Source organism: Elgaria multicarinata, chromosome 2 (assembly GCF_023053635.1).
Source record: "Elgaria multicarinata webbii isolate HBS135686 ecotype San Diego chromosome 2, rElgMul1.1.pri, whole genome shotgun sequence".
NCBI lineage: Eukaryota > Metazoa > Chordata > Lepidosauria > Squamata > Anguidae > Elgaria > Elgaria multicarinata.
The window spans coordinates 158,109,002-158,125,913 of record NC_086172.1 but is presented as its reverse complement, the minus strand read 5'-3'; the positions used below and the strand labels follow the sequence as shown (position 1 = coordinate 158,125,913).

The window sequence follows — 16,912 nt, the reverse complement described above, 5'->3', positions numbered from 1 at the left end:
CTAAGAATTCCTGTCATTTCACAAAATGGAAGCAAACTTTCATCTAGATGAGGGAAGTAACTCGAACACATTGAGAAGATAAACAGAACTGGGAAGCTAAGCTGATGATCAACTGTTGGCATATGTTCAATTAAAACAAAGTCTATCTATTTAAAGATCAGAGTAGCACCACAAAAGACAAGCCAAATATTTGCAAAATGGTGGAAATGCCTTGAGTTTCCCATTAGTCACCAGTGGTCTAAAGAGTGTTGTGGACAGGCTTTGGTAGATTATATTGACTTCTTCACGCATTTATGAAGTTGAGTACTTTTTTATTGCTTAATAATGCCATTGAAATTGGTGAGACATAAAAGTGTTCAACTTTGCTGAGATCATGCCCAGAATATTTAAGTAGCAAAGGAAATCTTTGCCTTCATTTTGTGAACAATGCCACCACAATATTATTGTGAAACATATTTTTACTTAAATGGGAAATGTTTCTGTAGGCACTTAATAAGTTGTCAGTTGTATATTGATTCCTAGATTTTTATTTAAAATTTATTCTTCCAACTATCTTTTCCCCTTTCAAGCTAAGTGACAAGGAAGAATCATTTCAGAACTCCAGGAAAGGCTACCCGGTGAAAATTTGGACGACATAGGGCAGTATCCAGTGGGGCCACTCCATCTCTGCTGGTCCCTTGGCGCTCGCAGGAAGTAGTGCTTCTAAAAATAATCCCAGAAACGAATGGAAATGCTTGTTTTGGGAACAGGGCTGGTCAGTGGAGCTCCCTTCTGGTAATGAGCACTTCAGTTAGTTTCTGACTGCATCAAGAGCCACTAGTACATGTGGGCAGTATTGGATATTGCCCATAATTTCCATTTTGTGGAGGAAGAAAGTAAGCAACAACTCATATTAAAACTCAACAGCTAAAATTATTCTTAACTAAATTGCTTCTGATTAGTGAATTCCTTTCTCAGTGATGTTTTGGAAACTCAGTCCATAGTTCTGCACCTGAGTACTGCAGCACTTTTAAAGTTATAACAGAATGATCTCATTTACTGTTACTCAGGCGGCTAAAACTAGGCTGAAGTCATCTGCAATAGATAATGAGCAATTCATATGCACTAAAACACTGCACTCTACAAAGACAACTTAAACAATATGTAAATGTAGGCTGCATTTGGTTGTCATTTTAAGCCATAAGCTACTAACTGTAGCTTATTTTGAAAATAGGCTGCTGATCTCCCATATGATCAGATCAGCTTATTAAACTCCTGTGTGTAATCTGAGTCATCCCCCTGTCCTCCTGCCTCAGCAGTGGTGTGATGTTGTCAGTGGGCATTTCACCCACTGACAACATCACAGCACCCTGTTTTAACCTTCCGCAATATTCCAATGAGAGGGGAGAGATTGAGGCAGCGTTTCCAGCATTACCCCAGCGAGGGGGTGGTGGCGGCTCTAAAGTGCAGGATTGCAAGTGAGTGTAATACACAGCCTCCCCTAGTCGGAAGGCACCCAATGCGCCATCAAAACTGCGCAATTACACACAAAGGAGTGAAAACCCTGAGTGCACCAAAATGGGGATGGTGCAAATAAACCCTTGGAAGTTTGTAGGATCAGGCCCAAACTTCATACACAGCCTCCCATAGAAGGAATGTGCATGAGGCTCTTTGAAAACCCTGCACACTGAAAAAGCCATGCGTGTGAAAGCACCTTTTTGCCCCAAAGTGGATGGTGGCTATAACTCCATGGACGTTTGCAGTAGCAGGACAAAACTTCATACACGGTATCCCCTGGCAAAGATGCACACAAGGCAAAATGGCAACCCTGCCACCACCTGACCAAAACGATGTTTGATACTTGGGAATGTTGCAGAGTACACTGCCAGGGGTAGGGGTAGGGGAGGGTCAGGCTGCAAGCATAATCAGTTGCTGGGCTAATGGGAACAGAGATCTGCTGGCTGGAGGAGAGCGGCGGCGGCAGCAGTATTGTCCGCTCTTGCCAATTGACTCTATAGGTGACCAAAATAACCCACTGTGATTGTCACACAACATGATAACATGTGATGGGTTAAATAACCCACTCTGCAGACCGTGGGTTATCAGAGTGTGTTATTTTGGCAAAATAAGCCATTGTGGCTTTAAAAAACCTCTCAACAGATGACATTATAACCCATGATGGGTTAAATAAGCCATTGTGAGTTATCATGACGTCTGAATCCAGTCTTAGAAAATGATTATTATTATTATTATTATTATTATTATTATTATTTATTTATATAGCACCATCAATGTACATGGTGCTGTACAGAGTAAAACAGTAAATAGCAAGACCCTGCCGCATAGGCTTACAATCTAATAAAATTATAGTAAAACAATAAGGAGGGGAAGAGAATGCCAACAGGTACAGGGTAGGGTAAGCAAGCACAGGGTAGGGTAAAACTAACAGTAGAAAGTAACAGTAGAAGAAAAAATATGACTGCATTAAAGGGACAAGATACTTATATGTAACCTATTCTGGCATTTTACATTAAAAAAAAAGTTTTGAGTTAGTAAGTTCTGTGCAAGCACATACAATTAATTTTGTAATCATACCACCCTTGCAATCTGCAGTGTTGAAAGGCAAGGAATTAATTGCCCTTGGGCTTAAACCTGGCAAACTCTTTTTAGTGAAAGTGACAAACTGGGTCCCATTATGCATGTCCATTTGAGATTCCAGGAGGAAATGTTTTCTTGAAGCTTCTTCTGTCTGTATTATAATACACAAATCACTGTTCCTATCCTGATATATATTTTAAAATGTTAAACAAGTAACCAACTCTAGAATGGCATATCTTGTGAGCCCTTGCACTCTGCTTGCAGCAATTTTGGATGTGGATGTGCAGTGAAGGAGAGTGAAGTATGATCTGATCAGCAGTTTTGATATCTGTGTGCACACTTATTTTTGGCTATGTAGTTCCAATAACAGTTACAATTTGTGTTGGAGTCTTTCGTTCGAGCACTCTTCAAACATAGTCAAATAACTACAGGATACCAATGGCAATTTTAACAAATTGGCAGAATGTAACTTTTCCTTATTTTTTTTATTTTTTTTAGAAAGAAGTCAGTAATGCAAAAGTTGAAATAATAATAATAATTTTATTTCTTACCCACTTCTCCGTTTGGATCGAGGTTGGGAACAACAATAAGTATAAAATACATAAAACTGAATTAAAAGCATAGTATACATCCTAAAAACATCCTAGGAACAATCCAAGGAACAAGGCACTAACACAGGGATGGGAAACTTTTTTCAGGCCAAGTGCCATATTACCTTTGTGGAAAGGAGTCGCATTCTAGTAGTGGGTGAGGCCAGACCCGAAAGCATTGATGTTATTTTCTCTATCCTATCCCCTTATGCAATTATCACAGTCCAAGGACACATTTACTCATAGTACAATGATTCACTTTATTTCTTGATTCCCCCCCCTCCAAAGATTCCCACCACCACCACTATTTTCTGAACTTTCCCTTAAAATTTCTCCATAACCAAAATGCCCCTGCACTGTGACCCTTGAGCCTGGTTGAGGCATTGTTTATTTCTCACATGATCTGTTCTGGCCATGTGTGAGTGCTCACTCATGTGAGCAAATATAACATTTCTGCAATAATCATGTTGTTAGCTGTCATCAACTTCTGTGATTATAGAGACTGGGAGACTGTGAAATCACAGAAGCTGTTATTTGGCTGATATCTGTGGTGCCCTTGATCACATGCTGCTTGTATGTGAACATATAGGTATCAAGTATAGTCAAGAGGACTCATGAGGAGAAATGTAATATCTGAGCTGAACCATAGCTATGCATTGTCTAATAAATACTAAATAAATATGTATAAATGAGCTCTAAATAGCGTCCCCTCCTAGTCTTCAGTGTTAATGGAATGATGTGAAAGAAGATAATTTGGATGACTGAAGTGAAAGACTGGTTAATGGAGATAAATGTAAAAATGCAGCCAAGCTAAAAATAATAGTCTTCTATCAAAAAACTGTGATGAACGTTGTCTCTCTTTATGTCCACAGATAGCACTTGGATAGTATATGAATTCACTAGATGCCAGACAAAAGGCAATCTTAAATAACTAGTGTGCTGTCTTTACGTAGTCAATAAAATAGTATTAATTAAATATCACAGCCAAATTGCCCTCACATCCAAAGTACAGAAGTAAACAATATTTATTATTCTCATGGTTATTTGGGGAGCCAGTGGAATAGTTTGTTCTGAATAAGTGCAGACCCCATATGAGGGCCAGGTTTGGGGCCAGGTTATTTGAAGGAACGCCTCCTCCCATATGTACCTACCCGGACCTTAAGATCATCTACAGGGGCCCTTCTCCGTGAGCCCCTGCCAAAGGAAGTGAGGCAGGTGGCTACTAGGAGGAGGGCTTTCTCCGCTGTGGCACCCCGGTTGTGGAATGAGCTCCCCAGAGAGGTACGCCTGGCGCCTACACTGTACTCCTTTCGTCGCCAGCTGAAGACCTTTTTATTCACTCAGTATTTTAACACTTAATTTTAACTTAAATTTAAATTATACTGTTTTAACTCTGTATTTTAACCTTCTATCAATTTTGCTGCGTGGTTTTATCCTGGTTGTGCTTTTTATATTGTATTTTGTATTTGTATTTTTAACTTGTTGGTTGTTTTATGATGGTTTTAATTTTTGTGAACCGCCCAGAGAGCTTCGGCTATTGGGCGGTATAAAAATGTAATAAATAAATAAATAAATAAATAAATAAATATGAGCACCACAAGGAGGAACAAACCCCAAGAACAGTCTAGGGGAAGTATCCAATTCTGCCTTTGCTCCAGTGGGACTCACCATTGGCACAACAGGAATCTAACTGTTCCTAAAACAACCCAAAACTAACTAAATGCTTGTTTCTAGAAGACAGATCAGCAGCGTTAGCAGAAAGAAGCTCTGCTGACCTGTCCCATTCTAGAAATGAGCATTTCTTCTCATCTCTGGGATTGCTCTAGGAAGCGTTAGCTTCCTGATGTGCCAGAGGTCAGTCCCACTGGCACAACATACTCAGTGGAGGCACAGCTGCAGGATTGGATATAAAGCCCTATGACTTTTAAGTAGATGGCTAGCACCCACTCATCCTCCTCTTGAGGGTACCTGGGTGGTCTATATTGGGGGCATTTTATGATCAGCAATATTAGGAAAAGTAGTGAGAACTAGTTCTTTCGTTTGTGCAGTAAGGGAAAGGTGTCATTGCTTCATCATTCTAGCTCTTGTTCATTAGTATGGAATGGATGGATCTTAATGATTTACCCATTCTACCACTGTTTGTCAACAAGGGAGAGTATCCAATGGGTATCAACAAAGGGGAGTATCCAAAGGGGTGCAACTGCTAACATAAATTACATTGCACTACCATAGTGCAATGCCAGTAGTCTATGTAATTTATTTGAGTGGCCACAGTTAGAAATATGTGTGTGAGTATGTTTGAATTTATGATAAGTGTTTCCGCTATCAGTTAATTAGGCTGCTACAGAAAAAAAAAATTGGTTCAGGGATACTACAATTCCTTTGCATGGCTTTGATGTTTCATGGTACAGGTTTAATGAAATTTAATCCTTGAGACAGATAATTTTATCTGACATGGAATGCTGGTAGAACAATGCAGTCATGCACGTAATTAGAACTAAGTTATAAAAGGTAAAGATGCCTTTTGGCTGGTCTTGCCAGGAAGAACTAGCTAATGCTATTCGTTAGCATGATCTTATTGAATAAAACAGCAAATAAGTCTTGTATCTCTTTCTCTTCTCTTCAGTCCCGCTAATAATTCACATAGTTCTTAAATTTTCTAACTACCCAAAATTTAAAAGGGGATACCAGAACTCAATAAATATTTCATGTGTAGCTGGCATATTTGCCTCTAGCTCTTTTATTCTCTCCAGTGTATTGCAGTCTATCTGCTACTTTGCCTACAGATACAGTATGTGGATCTAAGTAAATGTGACCTAAGCTTGTGTGGCGGGGTGGGCAAACTCCTGAGACTGCTGAGATGGTCTGGAATCCAGAGGGGTATGAATGTACCGGATTTATTCCCCAAGCTTCTCCCTCAGCAAAACAACAACAAACAACCTTAGTTGGGTCAAGCTAGAAAAATATTTCTTCTAGTTTGCACCTGACAAAGTTATGCTTACCTCAGAAGCCACACTATAGTGGCAGCTAGAGCTCAACTAAGACTAGAAAAGCCTAGTCTTAGCACCATGGATTTGTTTTGTATTTTCACTAGACAAAGCCAACTCGGGGCTTAAAAGTCGCAGATTTTTACATGAAGAATGTTAAAGAATGTGGGCTGGGGCAAATGTGAGATATTTGCTTAACCTGATGACTCTCCAGGAGGTGCTTGCAACCTTTGAGGAATTTTAAAGAGAAGTTTAGATTGCTACCTTCCTCCATTTTTGCCATATATTCGGATTTGCCATATACTGCAGCTTGCAGTTTTGGCCAACTTCTGGACAATCTTAAAATGTCTAATCAGCTTGGGAAATGTGTTACAACTTATGACAAGCTGTTGAGCGATGGATTCTCCCTACACTAGATGCGCTGTAGAGAATTTGAAGTGAAGCAGCACAAATTACCATCCAACTAAAACAATGACATAGAACAGCAGCATTTGTTCAAATAGCCACTGTAGCAGGGACAGCTTTTTTATGAAAAGCTATCGTCCCACAGGTCACCTCAGTTTTAATGTACATTATAATACATTAGCAGCTCTTCATACCCTTGGGTAGCTTTTTTCCTCTAGACTAATAAGCCATGGAGCAGGCAGCAGTGCAGTGGGTCTGACTCCATTTATTTATTTATTACATTTCTATACCGCCCAATAGCCGGAGCTCTCTGGGCGGTTCACAATAGCCAGGCCATAACCACAATAGTCCATGCCATAGACAGGCTCATGGGCCTTTATCCTACTTTGGCAGCCAGTGCACTACATTAACAAAAAAAACCCCAATGCTCTACCTTAGTTGCAAAGCAGTAGGCAAAGGAATGATGGAGGATAATGAAAACAATTTATGAACTAGTGCTTCTGGATCATTTGCTCCTCCCTTCCATTTTGACACACACTATTATAGCATTCAAACCCCATCTGTCTAAATAACACTAGATTACACATTAAAAGTCCGTTTGAAGATTTGGCTACTGCAGTATTTTTCTGTGAATGCCCATCTTTGGAAGAAAGTGAAGTATGAAAAATTTGGCTGCACAATATACTTTTTTTTTTGTTTTGCACCTTGTCATTCAATCTCTTTGAAGTCCCAGTGGAAAATGGTATGAAAATGTTGGTGATGAGAGGAAACTTGTATACAAAAGCATGGCTGTTACCCAAAGCCCGGTTTGCACACAGAGCTTTTGTTAGATTAAAGACTGCTGGCTGTAAGCCTAGATGCTTCAGATTATTGCCAGTTTTCTGAAACATTCTAAAGTTGTGAGAAGTTGTAAGAACTTTAAAACATTTGAGATACTTGTATTGCAGACCTAGGTGCTGACTGGTTACAGTTTGTGCTTCCTATTTAAGTTCATCTGCCCCAAATAAGGTTTCTTATAGTTTGCATTGCAATTTAATTTTGTAAACATATCAAGTTCATATGCTATTAAGAATTTGGGGAGAGTCATTTGCATATTGTGTTGCACTTTGTACATTTGTTCTGTGCTGAGTATTGCATTTGTTTGGGAAGAGTCAGCATTTCCTCGCTTTTTAAAAGTAAAAGGGGTTGAATATATAATCATAATCTTAAGAATTAATTGAACAATGTTATTTGATGATTTATGCTCCTTTTCCGAAAGCTAAAGGAAGATAAATTTTAAACATGGATGCCTGGGCTAGAGAAACATTTCAAATTCCTAGGCAGTATTATTTGGCATGTGTTTTTAATGGAGCTAGCAATGCATTCTACATAGGACTAAATGAATGGTCTAAATTCCTGGGTGTTGTCATTGCATCCCTAGGCACATTTGACTTTTCCAGTCTTGGTGTGTGGTAAATGGTAACACACACACACACACTCAGGTGTATCAGCTGTCCTCAAAGCTGCCTTCAGCTCCAGATCTACATTTCAAGGTTATCTCCATGGATCTGTTTCAAAAGTTGGGATACATAAATTTTGGTGGAGTCTTAGTAACCGTATCAAAACTTGTGGTTGTTAGGCACCATCAGCACAATGCTATGTTTACCTTCAAGTATTTCATATTGTGTTCAATTGTGCTCTCTCCTAGATAAGTATACATAGATTGTAATAGTCAGTCCCTGAAGTGGGGCATGTGGAACAGGAACTTGTCCTAGTGCTGACCTGCCAAGAGTGTTGCCAGAAAGAGGGAGGCTGTGGTTTCTTTGGCCAAACAGCCGGCCAGACCTAGCTTGAAACTTGAGAAAGGGTGGAGATTTTCTACATTGTTGCATTGGGCCTTCAAAGCTCCAAGCTAGATTAGAAGGTTGTGGTTGCTCTTGTCACCCTTTGCCATGTTGAGGGTGACCAGAGATAGGTGGGGGAAGTAGACCCCTGGTCAAAAGGTTGCTTAAGTTATGCATCTGTCAGATTTCTCTCTGGAAAGAATTGCTTGCTTCATGTTAGTAAGTGGCTAAGGCTGCCTTTCAGTATACATGGTGCTGGTGTTATGTGAATAATTTTGGTCATGGAACTATTTCCCCATTTGCCACAGGAATTATAGCTATTGCTAATGGATTGGCCATTTAAACATTCCTGTGATAAGTTAAAACTACTACATTAACACTCTTTAACTGCTGAACTTTATTTTACCCAGCAACGCAGTTATGATGTTCTTCACAAAGGCCTTTTAATACCATTGCTATAACAATGCAAGAAAAGGGCACTTCATCTGTCATACCTGAGAGATTTTTGTAAAATGAATGTTGAGTCAAGTGGTTCTTCACCTTTGCTCATTTTTACAGTGTTTTGACTGTAGTGGTGATAATACTAATTGAATATGTTCATTTCGTCCAGCCAAAGAAGGAACATTAGCTTCAGAATTAAACATTATTTGAAATAGTCTGGGAACTCCCATTATTTAGCAAGAACCTCCCTCCCCCATCTTTTAAAGATGACAAAAGGAATTTTCAGATTCATAAACCCGATTCTCAAGTCACGGTGGCAGTTCCTGCGTTGTTTAACCCAGGAACGATGGGGATGAGTGGAGCACACGAGCTGCATGCTCTTCATTTCTGCTTTTAATTAACAACTCAGGAAAACCCTGTTTCTGGTTTGTTTTGTGAAGTATGAAACCAGAAAACATGGTTCATTGTTGTGTTACCCCTGGGTTGTTTAACTCAACCCCGAGTTTCCAGGATTGCATGTCATGAAATAACTCAGGAACAGGACATTCCTCGGTTGTTAATTAAAAGCTGAAGTGATGAGCAGTGCAGTTGTTGCTTTACTCATACCCAGCAATTCCCAGCACAGGAATTGTGATGTGCGAACTGGGTCATTGTAAGGTACCCTCTGTGTCAGACTGAAAAAAGGGATATTACTTGGGCTTGTCACTTAAAATAGCTTGATGTTAGAGTATATGCTTCACATGCAGAATGTCCCAGGTTCAGTCATTGGCATCTATGCTTAAAGGGATCAGATTGTATGTGATGGAAATTATTACCTTTAAAGCCCTAAATGGTTTGGGTCCAGGTTACCTGTGGGATCGCCTTCTCCCGTACAATCCGGCCCGCACACTCAGGTCCTCTGGGAAGAATTTACTTCAGTCAGTGAAAACCAGGGTGACAACCATTACCCAGAGGACCTTCTCTTCTGCCCCTCCCAGACTATGGAATGGCTTGCCGGGAGAGATTTGCCAACTTAACAGTCTTTCTAAATTTAAAAAAGCTGTAAAGACTGATCTCTTTCGGCAGGCCTACTCAGTCAAATTTTAAAATGTCTGGCTGCTATTTTAATAATGTTTTAGTTTTATATGTTTTTAATCAGTTATATATATTTTATAGCATTTTTATATTTGTTGTTGTTTATAAGAATTATTATTATTATTATTATTATTATTATTATTATTATTATTATTATTATTATTATATGATCCCTTTCTGCCTGAGATCCTACAGAACTTCTTCCAGTCAGAAAAGAGAATAATGTGCTAGATGAAAGGACAAATCATCTGACTTGCTATTGGGCAGCTTCAACACCTCAGGATAGGGCTATAAAAATGAAAACAACAATTGCAAGCTTTTTGTTAACAAGCTTGCAGTTGTTAAACCCCTTTTGCCATAAAAAACAGTTTACCTTGTACAAAACACTAAAAAGAGTTGCTACACAAAGGATTAGAGGAAATTCTAGTTTCAAAATTCTAATTTTGTAGGCATAGTGTTTTTGTGTCACTCATGAAATACGTAAAATATGCTGATTTATACCCACCTATATTGCAAAGAATAGCGATACATATGGTTGGGAGTTTGTGTAACAGTTGCAATATACAAACCTACAAATCGTGCTTCATTGTACAACATCCTACAGCAGCATGTAGGCTCTTGTACTACATGAAACAATGAAGCCACTCCTTTCTTTATAGCACTTGGAATCTAACAAAAAGCTAATAACAGTGAAGACTGAATGGGTGAACGAAGTAGCAAAAAAAGAGAAAAATCTTAAGATAGCATTCAATCCTGAGCACTAGTTTCATAAACCATGCACATGGGCAAGTAGGAACACTGGCACGGAATCATCACTTTGTAGGATGCCAGGTCTTTGCTGTCTGCAGAAAACTTTTGTTCATTTAAAACCACACAGATTCTAGTAAAGTGGACCACTGGCACCAGTGCTGTTATGGCCATGGGCGATTCAGGAAACCATGAACAGCAGCACACCATGCATCATAGGCTACTTTTTAAGGTTAGGAGAATCTCTCTGTCAAGTGTCAGGGATGGGGATGGGGAGTCAGAGACGGGGACGACTTTCAACTATGTTTCTCAAAGGATCTTTTCAGCCATTTCAAATGTTACACAAGGACATGTATAGCCTTTGGGGGAAATGGAAAGATTTATATATACCATCACCAAATGTTCAAAATCATGATTCGTTATTTTACAAGTCACATATTTTCACATTCACCGAATGATAATGTTACATGTGGGCTACTTATTTGTTTGATTGTTCTCTACTATGCCTCCACAACCATGATGGCTAGTATTTTTTTTACTTAATCACTGACCTGTATTTGCCTGAGACTAAATACATTCCTTTAACAAAAAAACACACACAACTTCAGACTTTTAAGTTCATACTTCTTTGTTATTGCAGATTTAGCTATGTCTTTTAAAAATGGAAACACATGCGATTAGTTAGTGTTTGTGTTAGTCCTGACATCATGTGATTCTCTTACTAAATTAAGTACAGAATTGATACAGCTGTAAATTTGGGGAGATAGTAATGATTATTTTATTTTATTTTTTTGTTCAGAAATGGAGGCAAAGAACCTGCTTGAACTGTGTCATAAGTTCTATAATGGATTATGGGATTGTGCGCTGATGAGCCAGCAAATGGAATGCCTGAGTGACTGAAGAAAATGGGTGCTAATGCTTCAAACTACCCTCATTCGTGTTCCCCAAGGGTAGGGGGGAATTCTCAGGCGCAACAGACATTCATAGGTAAGCATTTATATTTCTCCCTGTCTTTCAGTTTACATTACCTTGGAAATATTCATAGGCTTTCTTGTAATATCTTTAACAAAGAATGACAAACTCAATAGGTCTAAGATGGTTGAGTACCGTTTGATAACTTGGTATATTCATACCATTTCCATTAAACAGCAGTACACCATATTACTAAAACTATCATGGCATTGATAGTTCTTCTTGCTTTCAGTTCTCAAACTGTAACAACATATTGAAAAGTTTTCTGTTTTTGTGGAAAACTATGAAGCCAAATAAATAACTCGCAACACTTTAGTACCATAAACTCTGTTTCATCTGCTTTGCATGTACTATCTATAGAGTTTGGACTTGAATGAAATATGGCATGTGTTCTGTCCTGGATGGCAAAATCCACAAAGTGACATTTGTTATATATACTTCATTACATGTGCAATGAACTTGTTTGGACTAATGATCATTACAAGAATTAGCCTAGTCTCCCCCTCAAGGATTGCGCTCCTCCTTTAGCACAGCTGGGAGTAGTAGTTCGGAAGCGTTCACTTCCATTTTAGACTAACTGCAGCTCATCTATTCCCTTAAAATATAATTGACTCAAAAGCATGTGTAGACATGGTCAGTTTCTCATGGAGAAAATATTTTAATTTTTCTCTCTACTGCCACAAAAGAAAAGGTCAGATCAGCTAGGGGAGACATTTAACCAAAATTAGTTTCCCCCCCTTGTGGGATTGGAAGCTGTAAAACGGTTGGATATTTCAAAATTAGAACAGTGGTGTTAAAACTCCATGCTTTTGCCAGTTTTTCCTCTGGCACAAACTAGGAATAAGAACATTATTAAAATAATGTCTCATTGTTACCCCATCATACTTAATAGCAAGATTATTCTTGCTCAAGATAAATCTTGGGTAGGGACTTTTCAAGAAATACTTTTGTAAGCTGCCGTGAGAGCCTTTTTTGGCTGAATGGCGGCATAAAAATGCTTAAATAAATAAATAAATAAATAAATATTAATGAACCCTGAGCCCTCTGAAGGTTTCCCTTGAAGCCTCAATTACTATTTGAATATTTGCAACTTGTAGCAGGTCTGCAGCAATTTCTACAGCCCCTTTTTTGAAAGTTGTTTTAAGCTGGCTTCTAGAATTCAGGGCAAGGTGGTCTCTTTGTGTAGGGGAGAATGAGGGGGTTATTTGTCATGGTTTGTTTTAGAAAGTTGTAATCTATTTGTAGAATTAAACAGGGGGGAAACTGGATGCATATCCATATAAAGAGGGTTTGTTGTTGTTTATTCGTTCAGTCGTTTCCGACTCTTCGTGACTTCATGGACCAGCCCACGCCAGAGCTTTCTGTCGGCTGTCGCCACCCCCAGCTTCCCCAAGGTCAAGTCTGTCACCTCCAGAATATCATCCATCCATCTTGCCCTTGGTCTTACAGAGTAGCATAAAATAGATTCCAAGACAGGTCAAGAAGTATTGTTGTATGGAAGAGTAAGAGTCACTCTTGAGTTGCTTTGGTGGCCCTTCATTTGTATGTAAACAAATCAGATCTGTTTTGAATTTTCTGTGTAACAAAGAAGTAGTTAAACTAAAGATTAGTTTCTCATTGTAACATGACATAGTGTGATAGACTGGCCTATGCTGCTCATTATATTACCCATTTAAAAAGAAAGCTTCAACATCAGTGAAGCTTGCAAACTAGTGTCACCTAGCTGGACTGTACAGAGGTTTAATTTTCTTTGGTTTGTCTTGTTTGTCACACAGGGCACAAGTTATAGATTGTCTGTCAGCCTAATCTTCTGGAACCTAGGTTGAAATGTTAATGAATTTGTTGCCTGGTAGGGTATCAGGGATGCATTTGGACAACATGATAGTCAACGGTGGGGTAATAATCAACTTGACAGTTGTTTATCTAGGGGATACTCCCTACAATACATAATAATAATCAACCGTGGTGTGGATTAAGATCAGCATTGAGCTGACCGTTAGTCCATGCTGATTTGACTCACTCTTCCGCCCTCAGTCCTCCCACTAGTATCCCGTCAGGCATTGCTGCCGAAAAACTATCCTGCTGGCTGGACTAGAGCAGCAGCCACTGCTTTGACCGCTCTTGTCTTGTGACTCAGTGGCCAACAAAGAAAACCAATGGTGGTTCAAACAGCCAACTCTGCACAGCGTTGGTTCTTTGTGTGGGTTATTTCAGCCAAATAACCAGCTGTTGGTTAAAAAAAACACTTCCACACAACATAATAACCCACGATGGGTTAAATAACCAACCATTGACTATTTAAACCACTGCTGGTTATTCTGTTGTCTGAAGCCAGTCAATCTGTTCTGTCCCGGACTGTCCAATTTAAATGCTAATATCAGCTGAGGCAACTTGACTGAGTATGATGCCATTCCTAGTTTGCCAAGTCCTGATTGGCTTTTCAGCAGATCTCCCCGTACTTATGATTGGTTCACATCATAAGGCTGGATCAATACATTTGACCTAATTGTGTAGAGTTTGTTTTAAACAGAGGTCGGGCAGGTTTATGTGTTTATACTTTTTTATTCTGATGGAAACATAAGGAAAGACATGGTAGGACTATATAGCCTAGCTCCATGTTTGAAATGGTTTCATTAAATGGTCTTTTTGGAACCTTTAGGTTTATGGCTGCCTGCCAAGTATTGCTATTCAAGCACCAAAGGTTAAGGAGTTTGCCACACTGAGCTATTGTCTATTTTTATGCTGTTCCTTTCTGCTTCCTTCTATCATAAAAACCCTTTATTTGCAAAGAGTTCATTCTGACTGGGTGTCAGTGTTAGATTTCACATAAGTTTTTATCAGAGGCTGTTTAAAATGGCTTGCCTTTATAATTGGCTCCATGCCCAAATTAGCAAGAAGGCCCAGAATCTTGGCTGAGAAATAGTGCCCCAGGCCTTTAAAAAAAAAAAAAAGGTTCCCCCTTCAGTAACTTGTGTTTTTTTTGGGACTGTCGAGAATATCCTAAACTGGTGGAAACTATGAAAAATAGTATTTGCTGGTGGATTAGAACTCTGCGTAGGCTTGAGCTAAGTACATGATCCCCATGCAAAATGCACACAGGAGTCTAAAAGCCATACAGAAGTCAAGGAAAACCCTCACACGTAGGGAACTGTATGGCATGGATTTAATCAGATATAGATATAGTTACGTAAACACATTTCAACTAGTTTCAAGCTAGAAAATGTTTAGGACAGAAGTAGAGTTCTCTAGATCTGCCATGGGACTGGAAACATTTCTGCATTTGTCAACATGATGATTTTCGGAACTAGCCACAGATTGTTAGATACCAGACTAACACAGAAGGTTCATGTGCATAAAAGAACAGGAAGGTTTTGAAAATGATGCAAGTAGAATGCAGCAATTGTTAGTGTCTTGTTTTTCTTTTTCTTTTGTGAGTCTTGCAAGGTATCTCAGTATATTGGCTTTCTGCAGAATACTGTCTGACTGACAAACCGGAGAATGAAAACACATAAAACAGACAAAAATAGTAAAACCACAGGAAAGCAACTAGGATATTTCCACTTAGTCACATATTCCAGATAAATGATTGTAGGTTCAGAGTAATTCTCTGTCTTATAGTTCATGTTTCCCTTTTTTAACATTTTTTTTTTAAATCATTTTGATTGTCTAAGATGTTGGTTTTCAACTGGTGGATTGTAACAGCAGCATCCCTATTATTATTATTTTTTTAGGAGAAGCATGGAGTGAGGAGAAATAGGCACAGTGATTTTTTTAATGGTCTTTATTGCAGGTAACAACTAAACATGGATCCTGGTTCTGAAAAAGTTGATTGCTGACCTAAAATGATTCTCACTTGTTCTTTTTTTATTTCTTCTGAGGCCAGGTTTGTTGAGTTTTAGGCTTTCTGCTATTTCTGTTGTACTTACTGCTCTTATAGAAAGCTTTAGTAATTTGTTTTTGTTGAGTCACCTGGAGCACATGAAAGTGTACGTATAATTGTTTTAAATAAATGCCAGTTTAATAATGAAACAGCAACTCGTGCTTTCAGGCTTTTCATGTTAAATGTAGGCTTTAACCACACACAGTTCTCCCTTTCCCTTTCAGGAACATCATCTTATTCCCACCAAGGCTATGGCTGTGAATCCAAACTGTATAGTCTTGACCATGGCCATGAGAAACCTCAAGACAAGAAAAAGAAAAGTTCTGGCCTTGCCACCCTCAAAAAGAAATTTATTAAGCGCCGCAAGTCTAGCCGGTCTGCTGATCATGCCAAGCAGATGCGTGAGCTCCTCTCAGGCTGGGATGTTAGAGACGTCAATGCGTTAGTAGAAGAGTATGAAGGAACTTCAGCCTTAAAAGAGCTTTCTCTACAAGCTAGTTTGGCGAGGCCAGAAGCCAGAACGCTGCAGAAAGATATGGCTGAATTGTATGAGTTTAAATACTGTACGGATGTAGATCTGATATTTCAAGAGACGTGTTTCCCTGTGCATCGTGCAATTTTGGCTGCAAGGTGCCCATTTTTTAAGACCCTGCTTTCTTCTTCGCCAGAATATGGTGCAGAGATTATAATGGATATCAACACAGCTGGCATAGACCTGCCCATGTTTTCTGCTTTGTTACACTACCTGTACACAGGAGAATTTGGAATGGAGGACTCAAGATTTCAGAACGTTGACATCCTCATGCAGCTTAGTGAGGAATTTGGAACACCAAATTCTTTAGATGTTGATATGCGAGGGCTATTAGATTACATGTGTTACTGTGACGTAGTTCTCAGCTTTTCGTCCGATTCTGAATTGGTTGAAGCTTATGGTGGAAGTCAGAGCTGCTTAGATGAGGAGCTCAGAGCGCACAAAGCTATAATTTCATCACGGTCCCCATTTTTTCGCCATCTGCTGCAACGGAGAATACGGACTGGTGAAGAAATTACAGATCGAACGCTAAGGACTCCAACGAGGATTATACTGGATGAATCTATCATACCAAAAAAATATGTGAGAGTGATTTTAAACTGTATGTATACAGATTTGGTGGACCTCTCTATTTTGCACAGTAGTCCCTCAGTGGGGAGTCTAAGCGAAGTTCAGGCTCTTGTAGCAGGAAAGCCAAACATGACAAGGGCTGAAGAAGCTATGGAACTTTATCACATAGCACTCTTCTTGGAGTTTAATATGCTTGCGCAAGGTATGTAATGATTTTATTTATTTTGGACTATGTTGCACTTCTTAATTCTGGATGCAAATTTGAAGTTTCTCCCTTATAAGAGACTCTTGGCTGTAGAGTCTAATATTAAAAG

At 39.1% G+C, this 16,912-nt stretch overlaps 1 protein-coding gene across 1 annotated transcript in view; it reads left to right on the top strand.

Moving 5' to 3' along the window:
• The window catches only part of BTBD7 (BTB domain containing 7), a 77,335-nt gene that overhangs the window by 15,465 nt on the left and 44,958 nt on the right, over positions 1-16,912 (top strand). Inside the window, exons 2-3 of the mRNA XM_063117994.1 lie at positions 11,444-11,631; positions 15,721-16,800. Of these exons, the coding sequence (XP_062974064.1) occupies positions 11,550-11,631; positions 15,721-16,800 (1,162 nt within the window). The 5' untranslated portion in view covers positions 11,444-11,549. The remainder of the gene's footprint in view (positions 1-11,443; positions 11,632-15,720; positions 16,801-16,912) is intronic.